The following is a 25364-nucleotide window of genomic DNA, read 5'->3' on the forward strand; positions in this document are numbered from 1 at the left end:
ATGTCTTCGAGGGATGTGTCTAACCCATATTTCTCAAGTACTGCTGGTTATTTTCAAAGTGCTAAGAAACATTGTTTTATTACAGGTCGTACTTCTCCCTCCTCTTTCAATACGTGGTGAACACCTAGAGCCTGCACACCAACACATGACGGAGACCTGATTGCTCATGAATGGGGAAACCAACTTCATAACTACGAAATGAAGCTAAATGACACGCAGAATTTGGCGGCTCGGTATTTCCTTTGATTCCTGTTTTATCATCTTTCTCCGCGGACAGTTCGCAGCCAGGCTTCTTAATAGTGTAGCCTGAACGCTTTTGTGGTACCTGATGTAGGAGGAGGTATGTCGCTACGTTAGAGGTCCGAAAGTAGCATCTCAATCGTGAAAACTGAAAAGTACTCGATTGTATAAATGCACCCTGCGGAAAGTGCATGGAAGGCTAAGTCGAACCCAGCTGGGTCGGTCACCGCAGATGGTTCCAGTTAGGGAGAATGTGACTGAATATCAACAGAAAAACGAGGCCGCAAGTGCCCCTTTGAGGAGGAGTGAAATTCTTATACGAGCAGTTTCAGACGGAGGTCGATTTGTACCGAAGGAAGCCTAGAGCAAGAGGTACAGCAGTGAAGCATCGGTGTTGAACACTAATGTCATGGTGTCGATGATGATGAAGAGCAAGAGGGCATCTAAGGGCCTACTTAGAAGTTCGCATAACCATACCTCGAGGTATAACATGAAGAAATGGTGCTAATTTTGAGAGAATATCAAGATGTGGAAGGGCCGACACGAAGACCGTGCAACACGTAGCCGCTAGCTGTCCCAATGGTCCTGATCATCCCCTATAAAGCCTAGGTTGTGGCGTTCCTAGTGGTTCACCCATGGCTTATTACTTCGAAGTGATATTTTCAGATCTGCCGACGAGGCGTCAAATTTGTTGCTATGGTGACATAGGTTATCATAGGGTTTTATGTTGCAAGTACTTTCCATGGTGATTGGTATTGTGGTAAATCTTGCTAATGACAAAGTCAAACATTGGTGCATGCATTGTTTCGGGGTGGTAGGCTTTTGGAGTCCAACATACTTGTACGAATCTCTGGCATGCTGGGTTAGCTGGTCACTTTTCTGCGAGTCCCAGTCTATTGACGGAACCAATGCGTAGGTTGGTAATTACGCGAGAAGAGGTGAATTTTCACTTAATCATGTAGCAGTGTTTGTCGCAACCAACAGGAGATATTTCGTCCCGATTTCGCATATTACGGCTGCTCATAGAGCCCCTTACGTTCTAGAACCCTAGGAATTCATGTCCTCGGTCGTTGTAACAACCGTCACTTAAGTTCGTCACTAATAAATCAGCTTTAGAAGTTGAGTGACGAAACATCGTTCAGGGGATATCAGGCCGAGCTGCTACAAAGTATGGCTGCGAATTATTACGACTGTTTGTTCCTCTGCAGAAGAAGAGGCTGCAATTAGGGCCTTACTCGGACAGTGACAACATGGTAGTTGACGAGTTCAGGCATAGCTGCTGCTCTGTTGGGTACTTCAGACTTCTGCGCGGTCTGACAGTCGCAAGTTATTCATCTCCACAAGAGCCCAAGGTTACACGATACACATAGTGGCAGTTGGGACTATTGGGATCAAAGCGCACCAACACCATTTTGTCGGAACTGGCTAGTACTGAGGAACCACTAATTGCTACGGCCACGCTATAGGTATCTCAAAGTAGGCATAGGTGTGAGATATGCTTATACGTGATAGTCTTTCGGTTCGCTATTGGTAGACGTAAAATAGCGACTGTTGTCAAAAGGGATAAGTGTATGGATCCTCCACTGGTTGGCGTGACCAAGGCTACCTGTTTTGTTCATGATGGGAATGCTTCATCAACGCTACGCCGTCATCTACCAGTACCTACGTGGACGATGCGCAGCCTAGGCAATCGGTTTTGTAGATACATTTATTTTCCTGGACAATTTTCTTTCGGTTGTCTGGCTGGAAACGATATTACTTGTTGAATAGAGGAAGTCAGAACTGATATCTCAGCATCCGTTACCTGTGGTGCAGTCGTAACGTTAGTTTGTCATTGAAGGGCAGCATATACACTGCAACAGTGCGGTCCGTACTACTTTGCGTCAGAGTCGTGGATTCTACATGCGGGGAAGGTATGGAAGGTGTTACTGTTTGACCATCGATGTCTTCGAATCATTGGTCGGGTTTAGTGAGAACATCGAACTAGCAATGAGGAGGTACAGTAGATGACATTAGGAAAAAATGAACTCTCGCAACGGATAAGCCACTCACACTTCTCAAGTTACGCTGGTTAGAACGCTTTGCTTCGCATTACGGAGGACCGTCTGTTTCATAGAGATTCCTTTGCCCAGCTTTGTGCTGATTAGAAGCAATCGAGAGATTGGCATTTTATGTCTTGGCAGCGAGTTATGAAAACATCCGCTAGTCGAGTTGATAAATATCGTTTCTTCGAACGATAACCCTGGGGCTCAAAGCATCACTAATTAGTGACACTTCCGGACCTCGCTCAATAACACAGCCGGTGGTGTGTATGCATCGATGCTATCACCTTCAATGCTTGGCTCTCTACTTTGCTCTCCTTCTTCCCTGTGACCGAAGCTATAGCAGCTGGAACTAATTTGTCCTCAGTACACAGTTTGTAGCTGGCAAACTTAAGTGAACATGCTCGCTCAATATTTTATGTCTAAGAAGTTCGTGAATAGCGTTTGCTGTCTGTGTTTGCATACTTGTGAGCGTGAGATGGCTCGGTGGTTAGGCCACCAGCTTACGGACCGGAAGGTCCGTGGTCTGAACTCGACCTCAGCATCCCGACTTTTCTGTCTAGGCCTGGGCATCCTGGCAGCATCCCATCCCTCGTACTTCCTTCGGGTGGCATGGCAGTTAGGCATTGAAGGGTGTTACAGCTGAACGATTATCTTATTGTTTCAATTTTGCGGTTTTGCGGGCACTATTTTTATATTTCGAGCCTTCCAAAAGCTTTTCTACAGGCGGTGTTGTTCAACAAGGATGTCGAATCGCCATTGGTGAAGCAAAGGCGCAAAAACTGAATGGTTGGTTAGGCCCCAGCTTACGGACCGGAAGGTCCGTGGTCTGAACTCGACCTCAGCATCCCGACTTTTCTGTCTAGGCCTGGGCATCCTGGCAGCATCCCATCCCTCGTACTTCCTTCGGGTGGCATGGCAGTTAGGCATTGAAGGGTGTTACAGCTGAACGATTATCTTATTGTTTCAATTTTGCGGTTTTGCGGGCACTATTTTTATATTTCGAGCCTTCCAAAAGCTTTTCTACAGGCGGTGTTGTTCAACAAGGATGTCGAATCGCCATTGGTGAAGCAAAGGCGCAAAAACTGAATGGTCTATAATACCTTGTTATTCATATACTTCCAAGCAAGAACCTTGCAGACCTGAAATATGTGGATGACACTGTTCTCCTTTTTGAAGAAATACAGGAAGCACAAGTAATACTAGAAGAGCTGATCGAGGTTATCCGGTCTTTTGACATGTGCTTGGCGCCCATAAGGTGCGAAGTCGTGCTACAGTCTTTAAACATATCTCTGAGGATTCAGCGAATGACACTGCGTATATCGGAAAGTGAATTGGCTACGATGGCAGATGATGTCATCGTGTAAATTTCAACGGTCAGAATTGCGCTTGCCAATTTGCGCCACTTGGGGCATCAAAAGAGATATTTCACTGTGTCTCAAAAGACGCGTGTGTCAGACTGCAGTGATGTATTGTTGTGTGGCTGATAATCGTGGTGAGTTCTAGTGGATGATCTAAAATGTTCTTAGGTTTTTGATCATAGGTTTCTCGGAACTATACCTGGGGTTGGTTGGAATCAGTGATCTGAAGCTGATCTTTGATGAATCGAAGACGACTCGCTTAAAGACCGCTTGCAGCGACGCCTACGAAGATGGTTGTGTCACGAGTCACGCCAACTATGAATCTTGTTGGATATCAGCTAATGGTGAGGAGCTCTGATTCGATCCCGTTGCTCTCTCTGCGGCCGGCGACTTGACACCGATCACACTACACTGCGAGAGCATCGGACAATTCGCTTTCCTTCGGGACTTCCCAATCAAAAATAAGCTCGTCACTAGCCAAGCAGTATCGATTTAAACCAGTAAAAATATTTTGCAATCAACCTTCTATACCGGTATTGAGAGCGTCAATGACTCCTGGAAAAATGCTGTGTCTCACCAAACTAATTATTTGAGACTCCGCAACGAAGTAACCTGGTAACCACGGTCACGCTTCATACCCTTAGATCTATCTTAACCCGGTTTCATGCGCCAAGTGGTATAACCGACGGCCAGTTCAGCTCCTCTTTTGCGAGGCATCCTTACTGTTACGCACATTCTCTGTAGATTGAGTGAAAGGCCTATTATTTAATTAGCTGTTCTCAAGTCTTTATGCAAGGAGTCATTGTTACTGTAGTCATCATCATCATCATTGACAGCATGACACAGTGTTCCACACCGATGCTTCGCTGTCGTGCAACCATGATTCATCTGAAAGTCTTATTGTGAAGAAAAATAAAGCTGGACAGAGAAGGGACTTAGTGCCACCTTACTACAATCATTTCGAGGTGCCTACACCTACAAACACTCATTCAGGGAATCTAGATGGAACCTGACAATACGAACGCCAATGACAGTGATTAGAGTGTCTCCAACCGGGGGCAGTGGGGATCACGCAGTCCCCATCCTGGAAGATAAGTAGCACCGACAACACCCAAATGTTTCGTGACCACATTGGTATTCAAGCTGAGTGAAACAAGTTCTACACCGAATTGAAATGTTTGTTAAGGACATGGTATCATACTCAAAATGACTCTCCTATTCTAGTCGATACTCAAAGATTTGGCCCCACAAGTCACTTAAGTAATATGCGCCCTTATACTCGCTTGTTCCAACAGATCCGTGCTGGACAGCTGGTGTCGAACTTACTGGACTGATATAAATGGGTGATTGATACGCGGTAAATTCCTCAAAGCATTTTGGTCACCTTAAATGCCCAACCCCCTCGCTGGGATTCGTTCACACCTACTTACTACGAAGTAGATGCGTCACACGTACCCGGCTTTCACGTTTTGTGTTGCAATCGATGCTCTTTTGCAAAACGACTTGTTTAGCAAGCGTACGTCTAACTTCGAACATGATGTCTTTCCAAAAACAGTTTCCGCATATCCCGAATTTTCATAAAGTTGTTATCTCTTGGAACAGAACGAGTCAGCTTCTGAAATGTGTCATATGGGTGCTGCTTCTGGACTCTGCGACCCGCGGTCAGTTCTCTCCATATCGCGACTTCATGCAGGTTCCACTGACGAGCTTTGTAAGCCAGCTGTAGAGAGAGAGGTAGATAGAGAGGGGACGGTTGGTCCGTAGGAAATATGGGATTTTAGATATCGCAAAACTCAAACGTGAGCAGTCAAGAACTCATGCGGACATAGAGATGTGTTTGTTTGGGTACTTCTATCCCTCACCGTTACAGCTTGGTAATACGTTTGTGGAAGAGCTTGCTAATGCTTAGACTGCCGGCATCTGTGACCAATGTGCTTCGGATAAAATTTGCGTTTTCGGGCTACTCACCGGTTTCTTGGTTTGATTGAACTTTATCTAACATGGCGTCTGTCTTTAGCCATGTCCAACGGCACAGTTTCATCAGTGGATGTTCATCATCGTCTCTTATGTCTCACAGTGATACCTGTGATATCTGCACATAACTAGTGCTTTATCCGACTTGGTCCTATTGATTTGACTTTCGCACCACCGTATCATTCTCCTTTTTCAACCCATCTTCACAATTCTATCCGCCAGCTGAAGTTTACTGGGAAGGTGGACGAAGATACGGAAAAGCCGAAAGTGGAATCAACTCCCCCTGCAGACAGTGGTTCTGGTGCCTCTCGTCTATCAGTCAGTGCCGCAACAACCGTCGTGAATTCACACCTTGCAAACCACTCTTCCGTTTCTGCCCTTAAATGCGAACCGGTAATCACGTGTCTGATGTTTGCATTTTTCTGTTTCGTCTGGAAGATTTCCCACATCGTATTTCTAGTACCGTTTGACTTTGGTCCATAGCACCCAAGTTGCGTGTAATCATAACGCCCAACCCGGTGGTGCAATGTCTTGTTGCTTCTTGCCCTGTTTTTAGTTTTTTTCTTGGTCGACCGCCGTTTCTAACGTCCTGGACTGTATTCAGGTGGAACAAATAAGAACGTCAGGGTTATTCTCTCAAACTTGTAGTTGTCTTTGACTACCCACCGCGACTCCCCGTTTTTATGGGAGGAAACTGGTTACAAGCTTTCCACACCACCACTTTACAAAATAAGGAAAGCTTTGCTATTTATCCTTCAGTGTGTATCTGCTGATGGGTTATTTCTTGTCCTTTAGCCCCAGTGCTTAAGTACTAGAAAACCGAAGCTAGTATAGCCCAGTATACTGGCGCGCTCTGGTCCTGACTCCAAGCCGGACTCAATCTGGTGATATATACGGCGCAAGCAACTTACTGGCAAACTGCAACTTCCCGAATAGTAGCGGGCTTCGTGTACTCACTGAACTAATTTCCAAAACAATTCGTCCACTGTCAAACTGTCAATTCTTTTCGTTCATGTGTTATCAGTCCACTCGCCTAAACTAACTGGTGAAGTATTAAGACAGCAACAAATTTTGTTTGCCTCAGGGGTAGGTACATCCTACAGGTTCTTGTGCATCTTGACATCTGATTCGGATTCACCAATTCGTGGTGGCATTTTATGGCCAGGAATAACGGAAGAATCACCTTTGGCCTAACCTAGAGCTTTATCCAGTTTTACTATTTTCGGCGTACCAATAGTTCCTGTTAGACTCAACGAATGTTAGTAAAACTTACTACACTTCTTTGAAGTCATCCTCACCTAACTGGATGTAGACTTCCGCTATCGACTCTCGGGGGTTCATACAGTCAGGATCTGAAACTTATTCGATCAAGTAGGCCATGCCCCTCATCAGGAAGGTTTAGTGTGAGGTGATACACGACGTTAATGACACAAGACCTGGGTGATCCAAATAATGTTGCCACAATGCGAAAGCTCTGTGCATCTTGCGACATCTGGTGTATATGTGTGACCGCTTGCTCGTATAGCTTTGAGGACAGTTGTGAACCGTGAAACTGATTCCTGATCTTCGACAGGCCTGATAAGGAGGGAATTAAACCCGAAACGAATGCACCGCTACGTGTGAACTGTTCCTACGAGAATCCGATAGGGTGAGACTACGCTCCTCACATCTGGTAACAATTTTGAATATTTTTACTTAGCTAGTTTACATGGCATAAACCAATAGATGCCCGGGGAGGGCGGACTCGAACCGTCGGACTTCTGCTCTATCGACTGAACTACTAAGGACACTTGCTCTTAGTCACGCAGGAGGTCAGCGCTTCGTCTACAGGCGTTTATTTTCTTTTTGAAGGCCTTATCAAATTTCGTGTTTTTTTATGAAAGCTTAGCAGTACGTTAAAAATATCCACGAAGGTGGTTACATAGCGTCTCATTTTAGTGTTTCATCTTATTGTTTCGTCACTTTGGTAACTCTTAGCGCGAGGTGGGTGGTGTAAGTACAATTTTCAGCATATATTTTATCCGATTGTTATCCCAAAGTAATTAGAATAAGCCATCAAATTAGAGACCCCTAGTGAAGCAATATTCGGACGTACTATTCCACAGAGCAAACAAAACCCGAAAGATGAGTGCAAGGTCACTGGTCCCGGAGTTGGATGTACATGTTCTTTAAACCGTTCCTAGTAACAGAAATGTGGTGTAGGAACAGGTTCCTCGGATGAAACATCAAAACCTATTCGAATAATTATTTAGTAATCGAAGACGCCGTTCGATATTATCTGTGTACTCCGAAGCCGATCATATTTGGATGCCTTGGGCGAAATACGGTGATCTGGTGGTGTATCGATCAGTCAGTTGAATTGTAATAAGGCACGCTTGTCTTACCACGCTTTATTCGCTAGCTACTTGCTATGCCAGGTGATGTACCAGTGAATGCTTCGGAACTGTATTGTGCGTTTCTTATGTGCTTCTCTTGTACGTGCGTTTCCCATTCAAAATATGTGACCTTTGATTATCATGAACTCAAGGCACACACCGTGTTACTTCAGCCTTCTGGATCTACTGTTGCTGCAACCCGGCATCAGTTATCAGCACAACAACCTACGTATATCCTCGTTCCCGCTGGTCAACTAACTAACAGTCAGGAGGCTCAACTGTACTCCGGATCTGGTCAGCTTCGTGCGGTTTCTGCCGGTAAGTTCTCCGTATTTTCCATGTTTTCCTGTTGGGTTTCTATCGCTTTAGTGATAAACGGGAACATATCATTGGGAACACTGTTATTTTCACTGCCATGATTTCTAAAGGAATACCATCTTATGCTCACTGGAAACCCGGACCGATTGTCAAGATTCTCTGAAGTCTGACCTGTTAATCATACCGAATATTTTGATTTTGGAAAAATAAGCCATACGTTCTCTAATCTCAGTCAGTGACACTTTATTCGTCCTCCTGACTTTACCACTTTTTCGCAATTTGTGCAGGCCTAACAGTCCATCATATGTCTGAACAGCGTCTATCCGAGACATTTCGGAGTCCGACGAATCCTGTGTTATGAGATGGTCGCTTGAAAGTAGAGATATTCAACCCGTGGGAACCATGGAAGCTAAAATACTGTCAAGTCTCTGTGACTTAAACAAGAGCAATAGAGAAGTTAGCGGTGAATTCGCACGGTAGTTCTAAGCCGAACAGACATTTTCTTTGAACTCTACAGGGACGAAAAGCGCCATCTGTGATGAGTGACCGCAGACTTTATAATCACACATGTTTATGGGTGTTAATATTTGATCCAAAGCAACTCTTTCAATCAGAGCGGGTACGTTGAGTTGGAAAGCATTCTATCTCGCAGTCTAATGAATGAAGCCGGATCTCTTTATTTTCAAGCTCAACTTGTGAGAATCTCACCTATCAATTTTGTAGAAGCAGTTCTCACTGTCTCGACAAATACGATCATTTGCATATCAACTGGGTTTTCACAGGACATTCAACTGAATCTCTCGTTTATGATATTCTTCAACTGGATGTGCTGCAAAAATGCCACTTCATGTTTCATTTGGCATGATATTCTCCGTATCGCGATATATTTTCACAGAGGAAACCACTCCCAAGGTTGCTAAAAACTCTCCGACGGCCCACGACCGGTTTCGCTCTTCTTGGGTCTCATTGTGTAGTCGCAGTCCCCGAGTTGCCGTCAAACTTATGTTCTACTTCAACCCAAATTCGATAGATCTCGACAAATACACTTTGCCTATGAACTCGGTTTTCACGGGAGACTGTTGAATCTCTCTTTTACAATACACTTCAGTTGAATGTGCTGCGTCTGTAAACTGGTTGCTTCTGATATCATCAAACTATTATGTGTAGGAAGGGATTGGAACAAGTTAGGTATACTCTAGAAATACCGCTTGCTAAACTAAGGTCAAGCTTCCGTCCACAAAGTGCCCTTATGACTTCCGGGCCTTACTGACCGTAAGTTGGAACAACACTAATCCTGTCTAGTGTAGGGTAGAAGTCGTGAGTCTAGTATAGTCCGGAGACAACTGACTGAAATTCCGTGGTAACAACAATCGTGGTGGAAGTCCATATCAAGCCACGCATTACTACAATGATCCCCATGGTTACACTGCGTTCAGTTAAATGGCAGCACGTCTTCATGTTTTGCTTCAGGCCGGGGGCGTGAAGGCGAAAAGCCCGGGTGGCGTACATTTCTATAATCACGGAAGCACCTATCTCCTCACACTCTTATCACCTCACGACCATACTTCGCTGCTTGCGAAACATCCAATGGGACTAGACACATATACGTGTGTAAAACAGTTCGAGGTGACATGGTGTCGTTGTCTATCGAGTCATATGTGTACAAATTGCGGTGTGCGGACTTCTATATGCTAGTGTAACTAAAAATTGCTGATGCGTTCTTTAGGGCGAGTCACGCACCAAGTTTGACTGAAATACGAGTCTCTGGTTCTGTTTGCTTTGAATCTGTTGAGTTGTCCAACCTATCATATATGATACACAGGCTTATACCTATGTATTGAGCTTTTTAACATTATAACTACGTATACGTATTAATCAGTGTACTCTTTTTTTGCCGAGATGGTTTCTTATATCAGGTGTTTTTCAGCGGGTTGGGGGAATGGTTACGACACACTTCAGCGTTTCATTGTTTAATCATAAAACGTTGGTGTGTATGTGTTCGTATCTTCTGGGACTCGGCAAGTGTGTTTTTACTCCCCAGGGGGACCATCATCTACCTGAGGCCAGACTGGCCGTCCTTCGTGAGTGGCCGCTGTTGCGATGGTCCACTACAATTTTCTCGTCGTGCTACTTGCAGTATATAAGTAGTTTAAATACTACCGGCTTGAATGGTGGGCGCTTCGCCAGTTGACTTTAGTGGGTCCAGACCAAACGACCCAATGTGTATGCTACGGTTAGGCCGGTCTCTGATATTCTTCGTCATGTCCTTGGAAGCCACCAGTCCACACAGGTTAAGTTCATTGGGGCAAGGTTCCACACTAATGCTCAGCCTTCCAGTGGTTATATCGAACTGATGCAGCGGTATAGGCTGTCATTGGGTTTAAACGGATGATGATGAGTTGACCAGGTTTTATCTTTTGACAGTTACCGCACCGCGGTAATGCTTCGCGCGACCATATTACGACAGCCGTCTTGGGAAGAAGGTTGGTTGTTCGGCTGTGTTCCATATTTGTACACTGGTTGTATAAAACTCCCCTAACCAGACATATGTAGAGATGTTTGTTGTCGAATTTTGCTGTTGTATGACCTCAATTGACAATCGTCCGTGGTAGCTCAGTTGATGAGGCACCCGGTAATCGGGGAGGTTCAGTGTATCGTTTTTATCTCCAGGTGTATCTTCTGAGTCATACTAGGCCCGCCCAGCTTATACGACACTCAACGCGTTTTCTGTTATATTTTTTCCATTTTTCTGTAGGTGGCACTGTACTGCGTGCAGTTGGTGGTCCTGTCGCTTCCAGTGGCTTTAACAACCAAGATCGGAGTTTCATCCTTGTTCAGCAGCCGCTCTCTGGCACTGGCGCTACCACTTCTGCCACCAATTCCGTCGTAGTCGGCAACACTGGAGGTGCGACTATCGTCCCTTTGCGCCAAGTATCTGGAGTCAGTGGTGGTGGTAGTGGTGTTGGTCGCGTGGCGGCCAACACAACATGGGTTAGTGCGGGCCCAACGCGGTTTGTTGGACACAGTGGAGCGACTGATCTTTACGTGAACAACAACGCATCAGTTGGTGTCGGATCCCGTTCGGGCCCTGGAGGCTACCTTACTCTTACTCCTAGTGGTGCCACAGCTGGTGGAAATGTGGTACGTTTGCGAAATGTACTAACGTTAGTCACCCTTCGCTTTTCCGTATTGTGGTTGTATAGCCGTCAAGCACCGCCGTTCAACACCAGTACCGATACGTCTCGAACTCCGTTTACTCGCTACTCTGTGTTTTGATTGTAGGTGGATCTTCGAAAGGCTATGTGGGTTATATCAATCCGAAGTTTGTGCTTCACTCTAAGCCAAGTGAAGCATCATTCCAAACAACCGTATTGAATAGAGTATCTGTCGTACAGGTACTAAGTGACGAGACTAATCTTATTCCGTTTGCTGTCACTGTCTACTCCTAATGCCAATTTTTTCTGCTTCATCTCGTTGTAGCGTGAATCAACTTGGCAACAATACGTGAAGCAGTTCACAAAGTTGGGCCCTTGCCCCATTTGTGGGGACAAGATTTCCGGTTATCACTACGGCATATTTTGCTGTGAGTCTTGCAAAGGGTTCTTCAAACGCACCGTTCAGAACGCCAAGCGATATGCTTGCCACCACCCAAGTGCCAATTCTGTCTGTGAAATCAACGTTTCCTCGCGCAAGAAATGTCCGGCTTGTCGGTTCCTTAAATGCGTGGATAAGGGAATGCGTATTGAAGGTTTGTCCTTTTGATTTGTGTGTGTGTGTGATAAAGCCTTCTTCACTCAGCCACGGACAATGTGGAAGAAATCCAACAGTGGTCTACCTATGGACTATCTTTAAATATGTAATTCATGGTTGTGTGTGTGGATACTGCCAGGACGCCCAAACCCAGACAGTAGTATGGTTAGGGTCCTGGACCAAAGCTTTTGTCCCAAAAGCCTGATTGTAAGGTAGCCACCGATCAACCTGGTATTACAGTGTCGCTCAGGCACCCCTCACTATTGCTCAGTGGGTCACGGAGACGTACGAACTGCTACACCACTAAAGGGTCCGGTCTCTTTGTGACGCCTGTCGATGATGGTGATGGATTGGAAACAGTTCCGTCTCTGTGATTAGCAATCTTAGTCAGGTCGGCATGCCATCTTCCAAAATAGGGGCTATCAATGGTGGTTAGTGACAAGGATAGATGCGGCCTCGTTTCACGACTAGTGGCTCTGATGTATCAAGGTCATGGCTTTCGGTGTGTTGTATCCAAGGTCTGATTCTATCGAGAAGATAGAAGCATTCTTCGAAAAACTACCTTGGTGATTGCATGACCTCTCCACGTCCTCGAAGATACAGCAGTTGGAACCAACATATCACGGTCCACGGTGTATAGCAAACAAACTGAACTGAACGTTCAAGTTGTTTTGACACGTGCCTCGGAATTTGTTGTGAATCCAAACACTGAGGAACGGTCGGGACAGTGTTAAACTAGGCAAAAACACCTAAATTCAGGTCACCACGCGCATAAATGAGGTCGGTGCTCACTTATTGGGCTTGGGCGTGAAATTTTACCCTGAACATCAGGCGATCGAATTCTGCTGCGTCCACCTCTGGGTCCAAATCTGGATAAAGCACTACTGATCACCTCTAATTTTTGCCTAGCTGCTCACAGGTTTTATTCGGGTTTAACATCCAACAGTAACCTGTAACCTTTCAGAACTTATCACACGACATGTCATGCCTCCTAAACCTCATTAGCTCGAATGTGTCCTGGTTTTGTGCCTCACATAAAGTTGGCAACGTTTACTTCATGGCTTATCGCTCATTGATTTTTAGATGTAGAACGTGAGATAATGTCGGTTTTACATCCTTTTCTGATCTGAATGGCTTTACCTGTCGATCGAAGAGAGACACGTTGGCGTTCACTTGTTTAGTAGCAACCTAATTAATTCAGTCTAGCGCTACACCAAACCAACTGCGTGTTAACTTCTTGAACGGACCGGAGGCCTGAATATGCTCTAAACTGCTATTGCTGACCTGTACTGCACGATCGGAGTGCTCTTTGTCCGTATAACAACACCAAGGACACACCGGAAACCTGACATGCACTAAGAGGCAGCGTCTAGGATGCTTGGAGACATTTGCAACATCAGTTTGTTTCCCCTTTTGCCTTTACATCTATATCTTTTCATTGGATCCAATCGAACTTACTCTAAATCGAATTCCGAGAGTGGTGCATTGCTCCGGCCCACACTTTACACTTCCAAAGTTCGGTCTTGTTTCAGCACTTTCGATTTCCTTGTGTACCTCTGAAGTGTCAGGCCGAAGAGCTTTTTTCACTATCTTGGCAGTTGCACAGGCCTCGACTGTCCTGTAACGAACAAAATTTATGCACGCAGTATTTGTCAACGTGCATTATAACTAACTTCACTAAGGCTACAGGACTGTGCATACAAGACAATCTTAGACATAATAGTACTTCGTGGTTATGAGATTTTCCCCCTCTATCTGGTTTGGGATAGCTCATTTAAGGTGCGTACTCCCTGATCGAAAGGTCGGCGGTTCGAACCCAACCTCAGCATCTCTACTGATTCTGCCCGGGCCTGGGCCACCTGGCACAACATCAACCCTCGTACTTCCTTCGGCGTGGCATGGAAGGTAGACACCGAAAGAGCGTTACGACTGACCTTAAACACCAAACATTTGAAAACCGGTGCTTTAGTAACGTATTAGGATTTGGCCAGCTGTAGCCTGGAACAGTTAACGGAGCAAGTAGACCTCATCTGGTTGAGGTTGTACTCTGCATGCCAAACTACCATTAAGCGAATAAGCCTGTTTTTCCTTCCAAACCCTTGCGGAAAGTGTGTGATAGATCGCGACTTGGAAACACGAAATAAAATGAGTCTAATGGAATGTTATAGGATCTTTGCATCTTTTTAGCTATCGTGCACGGTAGTCATCTCTCATATTCGAAAGGTATCATGGTCTAACCTCACTGATGGTGTCTCACTGTGATCTGACGTTCAGCTGTGTTTATTTTATCGCTGTTCAAGAGGCGCAACCAAGCTAAGTTGCATTCTCATTCGTCCTCTTTCCTGTCACATTTTCCTGATTTTTGTGTTGCAGTTACATGGCAGTATTTATGGTTTGTCAGTGTCCATTTGGTAAAAGCGGTTATTATTTTTAGACGCTTTTATCTTCGGGGGGAAATCTCACACCACGCTATGACAAGCAGAAATTGTCTGTTATTAGTGTTCCAGCAGGATAGTTTTCTAATAACTACACGCTTCTGTACGAGGCATGAGATTAAAACTTATGTCCCATTAAATTGCGTTCTATGCATTTCAGCACAATTGTGGATCACATGCCCATTCTACCTCGCCTCATATTATTTGTTTCTCGAATTTTGGCTAAACGTATTTTCGAACCGTTCGTTTGAATGCCTTTGCTATCCCCCCCCCAGCCATCAGGTCAGACCGTACTCGTGGTGGTCGAAGCATGTACCCTGGCTCACGTTACCTTCGTCAAATGGCCGCTCGTGTCAGTACGGGACGTGTTACGGATCCGAACTCCACTGATCCGAGTTCTGTACTGGTCGTTCGTGATGGTAAGCTAGATCCGGAGCAGTTATCTTGCGCACTGGCAGGATTACAACATCCTCTGGGTCCCGATGGATTGCCTTCCTCTGTGGATGCCGGCGGGGGTGTTTATCTTGATCCAGCGGTTCTGGGAACACATGGCGAAGATGATGATGATGCGGAACACAGCACAATACAATTGGATCATTCTATGCTTGAGTACCCGGGGTCTCTGAATCTCAATGTTTCTTCGTGTGGAACACCGTTTGTAGGCAGACAAGTAATTGTTTCAGGGAACGCGGACGCTGCTGGACGAGCGAGAATTGAATTGCCGAAAGTGAGTTCCATAGCCCTCATAATGAACTTTACCTATTTTGTTTACTAAAGTGGCTCCCTCTGTCACGTGGTTGCCAAATGATTTGTGCAGTACTAGGCAGTTGGATCGTTCCAAATTGCTTACAGAGCAGTGGACTGTAGTTAAAAATCTTTTTGGATGAATCGCCACAGTTTAATCTTCCTTAGCCTCTATTTGAGTCTGTGCTATACCAAGTCAATTGCTAAATTCTCAAGTGCGCCCATTTTATGGTAGCACTTCATCAAAACATTTCACGGAGCTGTTTTTCCCTTTATTGAGTCAACCGCCGTCAAATACCCCTAGATTAATTTACTAGGACGCATTTTTTGTGTGTCTGCCTTGGTCTAAAATTTTTATGCCAATAATTCTGCTCTGTTTGGTTCTTTCGACACTTATCAATTCAACTAATTTCTGGCAAAGGTCAAGAGAGTGACCGCAAAGTGGGAAGCACTATCCTGGCATTAGGATGTTTTGGTTTTCCTGTTCTATTGTAGTGAACATGGATTTCTTCCCTTATGCACATAGGGGTGTTTAATGGATCGCATTACTGCCAACTACAGAGTAGTGAGGACAGAGTCAGTGAAAAAGCTAATTCGTTCGCACAGCAATTTCAGGTTCGCATGAATGGTTAATAGCTTTTATTCTTCAGTCAGGACAAATGCTCAGTTTAAGAACAAGTGTTGATTTATCTCCTTGTGCCCTCTACTTATTTTGGATACTAAGATCGTTGGTGTTTATCAGCATTTCATTTTATCCCACACAGATTATCAGCGAAATCCTGGCGGTTGAGGAGTCCATAGAGGCAGAACCAGAAGATTCTTTGGAAATTGATTCCTCGAGTACACCTCCTGAAGCAACTGTTCCCGAAGGTGTAACTGAAGATGAAGCAGCGGTTTACCGAGCTCTCCTGAATCTGGCTGATCAGCGTCTTTATCGAACTGTTCGTTGGTCGAGGGCCCTGCCAGACTTTGCTCAACTCGACACAGATGATCAAATATTACTACTTCAGAACTGTTGGGCGGATCTGTTGTGCTTGGACTGCTGCTGGCGCTCTCTCCCAACACCAACTGTGAGCACGTTTTGCTCGATTTAGGGGTAACCAGCAGCATATGTTTTACCTTTGTGGTGTAGCTCAGATTCCATCACAATCTGTTCTGTTTGAAACGCTTTTAACGCACCAACTATGTAACGGCGCTTAGGAATCGGTCCGTACAGGATCTCAACCGCCTGTACTCAAGCCCTCCAAACCGAACCTCTCGTTTACAAACAAGTGGGAGACAAAGTTTCAGAAAATCTCAGTATGGCGCACAGTCCACCCGCGTTTTACCAGCAATGTCATTTTGGGTTGTCAACCTAAGTCATGACGAATTCCTTAACACTTGTTTGTGGATAAACTCGGCTTTAAGCTGTGACTCATTTGAATATCTCGTCTATGACACCCGGTGTATGTTCATTTGCAAATCAGTTATGGGTAACTTTGCTGTGGTAATTTGACATCCCTTGGTCGGACGGGTATCCTATTCAGAACCGGGGATTTCAACAGAATTCCAACTGTCTCGGCCATATCTACCTCTTAGTTAGGAGCGTTCCTTCTTCCAATTCCAGTTAATCTGCAGGGCCACCTGAGCGAATCTGTTCTTAATTTTCAGCTCCTCAGTGACCTCCATAGTCTTGTGTTTTTACGCAAGACCGTCAACTAAACTCAAGCAATTGTATTGACGAGTCGTGGTAGATCTGTTGGTGGTGGCATCAATTATCGAACTAGGCCTGTTTGTCGTTCAGCTATCAGCTGAGAATCCTATCCCAATCTATCACAATGAGGAGTTTGGAACTGAGAGAAACAATATCTTGTCCGACTGCTTCTTGTTAAAAAAAAACTAGGAGATTTGTCCAACCCTGCACCGTTTGTACTGTAGGGCAAGTGGCCTGTAGGGGCTACCGGACGTGGCGACGAGTCTGATAGTTGGTAATGATTGAAAAAGCACAGGGGTGGCGTCTTTTTAGTGTGTAATCGTCATTCGACGTACATTCGAGATCCGAACTAGAGATCTTCCACTCAGAGTTCGTGTGCATTGATAAACTTTTTTCGTTCGTAGGAAACTGGACTCTTAGTTTTACATTTTTACATGGAAGCTGATTCGAACACCAGTGTTATTTTTGTACTTTCTATTGGCAGGAAATTCGCCTTACATCAAGTAAATGCATCAACCTGGAGGCAGCTCGCGAACTGGGAGCTGAAGAAATTGTCGAACGAATGTTGCAGTTAACGCAATATTTGACACAGTTACAACTAGACCTGGTTGAGTACGCCTGTCTCAAGGTCATCGTTTTGATGCAACCAGGTAATTATCGTCCTCCGCTTGTCTAACATCTGTTTGTTTACCACTGATTAATCATGGTAGCGATTCCTCATTCAAACCTGTAATGCTTATGACAGCTGTGAAGCGTTGGTTCTGAGGTAATTGTCAGCCACGTTTGCTGGTCAGGTATCCCCACAATCAAGCACTACTGTCAAATAGCCTACTTTGTGTAAGGACATCTCGATTTTTGAAGTCTTGGTTTCAGCTCGTACATGTCTGGTCTCTTCAACTCCTTAATTCCAGTACTTTGATCACTCAATGTCTCACATAAAAATTAGCAGACAGAATCAGATATGTGAACCAGCTCATATAGATTCTGTAAGTTTTTATTAGCCAGATATGCAGACTGAAATATTTAGATATGTGGGACGCCATTCCTGATGTGCTCTTGTTAGCTGTCGTTGCCTTGTCGGCACGCCTACCTCTGGAATTAACACGACAAACTTGTTATCAACTTGACATTCTTTTTGGGTGTGTTAGGGAAAGGGTGGAATACTTCTACGGCTATCTCGATTCTAGTCTTTTCCAGTGTGGTTTTGAAGGAAGACGTCACAAAGGTTATCATTGACTGGGTGACGAAACAAACTAGTCACACCCGTTGTTCATAATTAGATTGGTCTTTGGCACTTCATGTCGAAGTTTCAGAGCATTTCTGTAGTGAGACAGCCAAGTAAGGTGAAAACGTTTCTAATCGTTGGTCCGTGCCTGTTGACCTTCTGGACTGAATCGACTCAGCAAACCCACTGCAGCTGTTTTGCGACCGAGTTTAGGTTCAATTGCGGAGCAGCAAAGACCGTTCAGCTTTAGCACCATTTCGGTGCCCAACTGCCATGCCACCCAAAGGTTGCACGAGAGCTAGGATACTGCCCGGTTGCCCAAGCCTAGACAGGAAGTCGAGAGGCAGAGGTCGATCCGAACCACGGACCTTCCGGTCAGTAAATTCGCGCTCTAACCACTTGGGCCATCTCGCAGCAAAGAGCTGATCAGTTTGACGGAGGACCTGTTTAGTTTCCACTACTATATTGGTTGTCTAAATGGGTGAGCTGAATATGAGGTCATCCTTTTACTACACATGATCTTAGCTCAGAAAGCCGAGAAGCTTTTACTCAATGGAGTAAAAGCATTTCCATTCCTTTAATACTGTTAAAGATTCATTTCTTGAGAGAATACGAGCTAAGTTTAACTTTCGCTACTTTTAACTTTCGTTTAACCCACCCACAATGGTGGGTTTTGTAGGAGCTGTTTATGTTCAGAGCACCAGTTGGTCTCATATGTGTGATGAACGTCACCTTGTAATTTCTCCGGCTGCTGAAAGTGATTTCCTAACACGACTGATATAATGCGTGTCTTCATCCGATGGGGAGTATCAGCCGTCGCTGAATGCGGACTAATCGAGTGTGAGCGTTGTGCAGCCTTGCCACAGTGCTTCGGTTGTTAAGAAGTGCATCTATTGCCCACTTCCGGTAACGCGTTTTTCGGTTATTCTATAGATGACGGTGGGCGAATCTACTATTGATGCGAATTGGCCATTGTCCAATCTTAGTGGTTAAGGTGCCAGCCTACGGACGGGAAGGTCCGTGGTTCGAAACCAACCTCAACATCCCGGTTGCTCCTGTCTAGGTGTGGGCATCATGGTAGTATCCCAACTCTCATGCCTCCTTCCGTTGGCATGGCAGCTAAACACCGAAAGGATGCTACAACTGAACGATTTGCTTTATTTTTTCTAGGTTTACTGGTTCGGTCCTTGTTCCTTATGGGGGATTTATGACCAACATGACACTCCTCAAAGCACTGTAGCTATGTGATTCTTTTAAGGACTTGAACTGAAGCAACTCTATCAAAGGCGTATTTAGCCAATCGCCATTACTTTCTGTACAGTTTGTGTATATAGTCATCCAGATTAATCGGATTGGTTACCCAGTTGCTTCAATGGTTTCACGTCATTTGCCCTCCGCTCAATGTGACCTTACTGCACTGTTGACCCCATCATAGTTTCTAATCAGAGACATTGTGTAGGTTATTGGAGATGCGAATGTTCCGGCAGTCATTTTAGTCACCTCTTAACGAATGCGAATAGTAGTTGTCACTCAGGTGATGGCATCTCAGTAGCAACTGTTTGTTCATACCTTCATTCCGTGCTGTTTTTGACTCTTGTAAAAGCGACAAGAGAGAGCTGTGATAGACACCTACCAAGTGTGCTGCGAGATTCATGAATGTCATCTCAGATGTATGTTGCATTCCGAACAGTTTCTCTTTCGTGTTTCGCTAACTTGGGATGAAATTAGGCAGATCCTCATGTATCTGTTGCCTGTTTCAACCGTATGTGTCCCCTAGATTTGAAAAATCTCAAAGCTGCGGAACATGTTCGGGAATACCAGGAATCTGTTCGACGAATGTTAATGGATTACATTGTCAATTCATCAGGCAAGCGAGACAAGTTTGGCCGTCTGATGTCTCGAATCCCAGAACTTCAACTGACCAGTCATACGGCACGCATGATGTTGGTAGATCTTGACCTGAGTGCCTATCTTTCCAATAACTCTCTGCTGATGGAACTTCTGCGTAGCGACATTCAACGTTTTGCACCCACGAAAAAACCCGAAACCTCGGAGTTGGAAGGCTCTTCGAGTATGGATACAACTGACGCAAAGTGTTCTACCATACCCACAACCCCTGTCTCTGTTTCAGCAGACTCTGCCGTTAGCTGTCAACTTCCTGGAAATGGGACCTCCACGGACAAGAATGGAATGGAAGGATTTGATCCCACAAGTTTAGAGTCTAGAGATATGGGTTGTTTGCAAGCATCGACTGCGTTCGGTGATGGGGATTCGGTCACCGAAGTGTCTGACGTCATGCATGGAAATGCGCAATCTCAATCAGCCTAGTTGTGGCCGCTATGAATGTTGCGATCGTGCTGTGACACCGTCCCCCTTGTGTTATCTCGAAGACTTCTTGCGAATAGTCAACTCTACCTGCCAACACAATGTGCCGATAAGACTGTATGTAAATTATCATTGCAGTGTAGTATCGTTTGTTCTTGTTATTTGTCATACCAACCCGGTTACGTGATTATTCATCACCCATCCAATGTACAAACCCCTTCCGGAACAGCTATTTTCTGCTCATCTGATTCACTCCGCTATCCATTCTATAGAGTTCTGTTTTTTTATTTCCTGTCCCTGATTACCGAGACGCGTGTGTTGACGAATTTTCCAAGTTGGCTCACGCGCCTGTACACAGCTTTACAGCTCGGATGTCCATACCTAATAATAACCCGATCAATGTTCCTGGTTCCGCGTTACCCCACTCCTCTTCTCCAGCTGATATGTTTTCCTTATCACCGTAACGTTTTTTCTACGCGAGTTATTTCATAATGAAATATCTGCCTGTTAATGCATCTCTCCTCTTTGTTAGCTGGCTGAGGTACGGTAATTTGGGTTTCCTATCCCTTTCTGCTGCTTACCTACTGCCAGTCAATGGCCAAACTAGGTTTACTCATGGCGACATACATTCCTTTGCCAACTAAGTTAGTGTTAACGAGAAGTTCAACTGTATCGTAATTGAATCTTTTGCTTAAAGTATTCTTGATTCATTTAAACAAGTGTTCAGCTGTAGCACCCTTCCGGCGCCTAGCCGCAGTGCCACTGGAAGGAAACACAAAGGTACTTCCAGGTTGCCCAAGCCTGGTCAGCAGAATTCGAGACGCTGAGGTTGGGCGGACGTTCCGGCCAGTAATTCAGCACCACTGAGCTTCCGCTGATGGGTCCAAAGGGCGCGCAGCCAGGTCACCATGCGATAGAACGATGACACTATGATTCTCTGATAGTCCCTCAGACTGACTCCTAAACTCAGGTAGATGTAATCTCATTGACAAGCAGGGATGTGTGCTGGCTACTTGTATCGGCCATGGTGGTGAGTCCTAAGTTTTGTAAAATAGTGGGAGTGGGTCAACATCCTAGTGAGAAATAGTTTTAGCCCATGAAAAAGTCCTCCACAATTCGTTTTCAGAAGAGCCCGACTTGCTGAACACAACATATGACCTCAGCAAACCACTTACGTTCTATTTTGTAGCCGTGTTCGTCGTGATTAATGTCGGTGCTGTGTTGGGCAGAACTTATATCCACTTTTCTTACTTTGCGTAACGGATTGAGACTGTTCCAGATTCTTACGTAAGCTTTATGTAGATCAGAAAAATGACCAGCTTGGAAGGATCTAATACGATTTCTTTAGAACGTTTTGCATCTGATATGATATTCGGTGCTCTGGCTGATCGTCGTTTGGCGCAGGTGAAATTTGAATTTTCATTACTACTTATGAGTAGTGGGCAATGCAAATTTTGTGAAGGTAACTAGGTCCTGTTTGGATAAATATTCGCTTTGGGGCTCCCATCGAAGGCTGGTGTGAATCAGTTGTAATCTCTTAAGATTCAATATTTTCGCTGTCCCAAAGTGCGTATAAAAATTAGTAAAGCCGAACTCTGAAGGAATCCTAATGAATCTAAAAGGTTGGATGATCATATGCAGCTCAACGTAGAAGCCACTCGTGAATCACCAACGAAAGCCATTTGTTTTCATAAATAAAACTACTCACGAGGTTGCTGGCAACTCTTCGGCAGCCCACGACCAGTTTCGCCCTCTTTGGGGCTCGTCGGGTGGGCGCGGTGACCAAGCTCCCATCAACCTTATGTTGTACTTGAACGAAAAGTCTGGATACCGTAGGTGCGACTCGTCTTCTAGGATCAGGTCCGCGTGACATCCCATGTGCATAGTTGGAGACATTGCACGATAGGGTTGCTAATCACTGTCAGTGGCGTTGTTGTCAATATATATCCAGATTGTCTGCATGTGTGGACATCTCGGAACGATTGTGTTGGGCCACCGCTAGGTCTGCTCGATACCCATTTTTCTCAACAGCTTTTAAATACGGACATGAAGCATCGGTGTTAAACACTATGCTATCGGTCATGTCTCTGCTCGTTTCCCTCTTCTATTCTTAAGTCTTTGGTGTTTTGAGTTTGTTGTAGCCACCACTCACCGATACGAAACAAAGCGTTGTAACGGAACGCGCAATGTGGATTTGAGCGGTGGGTGTGGTAGAGTAAATGCCGGGATCTGTCCAATTGTGATTTAAACTCTCCGGCTGGATTTTTGACAAACCTACCGGAGCATACAAATGATCAAACAGTGGGTGATATTCAGCCCCTAAAAGGTTGAAAATTAAGAAAGTGGTCGGTTTCGGAATAGTTCAGCGAACACTCCCCTTTGTACAACAACCTCATTAGATGGATGTAGGATAGTGGACAACTTGATCATTTGGCCAACCGACTTGACGTCTTCAGCACCACTTTGCCACAGCAGTTTTGCTTGCTGGTTTCCGTTGTGGACCACGTATTCGCTTGAGCTAATAGGAAATTTCCAGAGTATGCTGAACTATTGTGCCCAACATATAGTTCAGACAACAAATCTGCAATCCGATAGTTGCATTCGAACTTACCCGGTTTTTAAGTTATTTGACGTCACTAATACCATCATACCAAAATTTTCCTCAGTTTACTGCATGGTTGACTTTCCTATGGAGTGGAATATATCGGTGGGTAGTAACGAGGGGTAGTACTGTCCAGTGACCATCTTAAACTCCTGTGTTTTTTGGCAGGTATATAAATAACCTCTTAAAGACTTCTCGTAACAAATCTCCATTACTCGAGTGGGCGGACACCCATTTCGTGCAAGAATGCTAGGAGAACAGCTGCACGATTTTTCATAAAGGAAACTACTAACAAGGTTGCTAAAAACTCTTCGACATCTCACGACCGGTTTCGCCCTTTTTGGGGCTCATCAGGTAGGCGCAGTCCCCGAGTTTCCGTCAACCTTATGATCTACTTGAACCCAATTTGCACTGTTTTCGAGAAATACACTAATTTGCAAATCAATTTGGTTTTCACGAGAGACTCAACTGAGTCTCTCGTTTTTATGACATTCTACAACTAAATATCATAAAAACGAGAGATTCAGTTGAGTCTCTCGTGAATACCAAATTGATTTGGAAATGAGTGTATTTCTCGAGGTGCACGAGTTGTTCTGTTCAGAGGAGATTTTGAACTTGAGGAGACCTAGGATGGTGATTGTAAGCATAAAAATGTACTACTTCGAAATGAAATCCCGCAGCACCATAACGGGGTGGAACAAGAGCTCATTAGCGGGAAACCCGCTGTGCACTTGCTGACGTTTGAAATTTATTGAGTCCACCATTGAGATACCATACCCAGTCCACTGCGCTGCATCTTCCGACGAGACACCCGAAGTAAACCGGAATATAGTAGTTCCCCCAAAAGAGACCCCATTGGAAGAGGCACGTGTAATTTAAAGTTCGTATGAAGCATTCGGTGCCAGATTTCTATGAAATTTCCGGAAGTGCCAACACCCCCCCCTTTTGTTCGCCTAGGCCGTGAATCTGACAGGCAAGCAACAACCCCTCGTATGAAGGACAACATATGGCATTATCTCTTCCAGATACTTCTAGCTCCCATATTCGAAGATCAGTTCCTTGTCCTTGAGTGTTTCATTAAGCGACGTCTTTTATACTACCAAAGGCAGTACTAGCACCCACCTCGCGATAATGAAGGAAGAACTTCATGCTAAAGAATGGAGGTATTCATTTACAAATTAGTTTTGTGTTAACAAGAAACAGATGAAATTCATCTGGATCTCTTGTTTACAGCACTACGCAACGGAATGTGATACTTGCAGGTTTCGGCCGGAACAACATTCAAGATCTCTGAATATTTCTCTTCACCCAACATCTTTAAGTATAATGAGAACTTTCGATCCCCCCTAATACTTTTGCCGTTCCTGGGGTAAATCAGAAAACTGTAGACCAAAATTTTCAGCAATCCCACGTGAGCATCAACTTACTTAGCAAGGGAGTGTTCGTCGCAACATGCGTGCAAATCGGTATTCAATTTAGAAAGTAAAGTAGATGGAGACTCGAGGAAGGGGCCTGACTAGTGAGCCCCAACAAAAAGGAAACTGTTAACGGGCTGTCCAGAGTATGGATAGTAGTGGAGCATACTTCGATATCTGGATTATCAGCGCAACTGGAATACCAGGCGACCTGCTTCCTGTATGCTCAGTTGACCAGACTCATAAAGAAAAGATTTGGATGAATTTCAGCTAGGTCCTCCGCGCATATCACATTAAGCTACTCGAACAGCTTCGAACAATCCCGTTCATATTTCACTCTTTGTGCGCCCGGTGATTCAGAATCCATGACTCGTAGAACATATATCGGTCCCAGGGGTGAACACGCTTTGCTGGATTGTATTCCAGTAAACAGCCGTCTTTGTTCAAGCTCATTACCTCTGGACACAAAAACAGTGCCCCTTTTCAGTGTCGGCCTATGCTTCAAAGGACCGTAGTTTGGAGGCTGAGTAGGATACTTACATCGAGAGTTATTCGGGCTCATTCGTCGAGCGAGAACCACTGACATTGTGGTCCTTGCGGGCGATATGAATGTCCAAGCCGTTCGTCTGAGCTTTTTGGAATCACATCATGTCGGTCGCTTTGGAATCTATGCTCGTTGCACAGACAACGGACAGCCACTCCTCCAGTTGTGTGCAGAGTATCAGCTGTTTCTGGCCGGTACAAATTCTTAACATAGGCGTTCGCATCACGCAACCTGGTGGCCACCAACCGCAAATCAACCGTGGGCCCCGTTGGATCACACGGTCATCAGCCATCGGTGGAGAGCCACAATTCAAGACTGCCG

General features: G+C 44.9%; 1 protein-coding gene across 1 annotated transcript in view; it reads left to right on the plus strand.

Moving 5' to 3' along the window:
* The window catches only part of T265_03584 (hypothetical protein), a gene marked incomplete at both ends in the record, with an annotated part of 31023 nt that extends 10538 nt beyond the window's left edge, over window positions 1-20485 (plus strand). Inside the window, 7 exons of the mRNA XM_009168103.1 lie at window positions 8166-8310; window positions 11066-11451; window positions 11791-12058; window positions 12109-12166; window positions 14778-15222; window positions 16004-16309; window positions 19886-20485. Coding sequence (XP_009166367.1) covers window positions 8166-8310; window positions 11066-11451; window positions 11791-12058; window positions 12109-12166; window positions 14778-15222; window positions 16004-16309; window positions 19886-20485 — 2208 coding nt within the window. The remainder of the gene's footprint in view (window positions 1-8165; window positions 8311-11065; window positions 11452-11790; window positions 12059-12108; window positions 12167-14777; window positions 15223-16003; window positions 16310-19885) is intronic.
* Between the last annotated feature and the right edge of the window lie 4879 nt (window positions 20486-25364).

This window comes from Opisthorchis viverrini (assembly GCF_000715545.1).
Source record: "Opisthorchis viverrini unplaced genomic scaffold opera_v5_52, whole genome shotgun sequence".
Classification (NCBI taxonomy): domain Eukaryota; kingdom Metazoa; phylum Platyhelminthes; class Trematoda; order Opisthorchiida; family Opisthorchiidae; genus Opisthorchis; species Opisthorchis viverrini.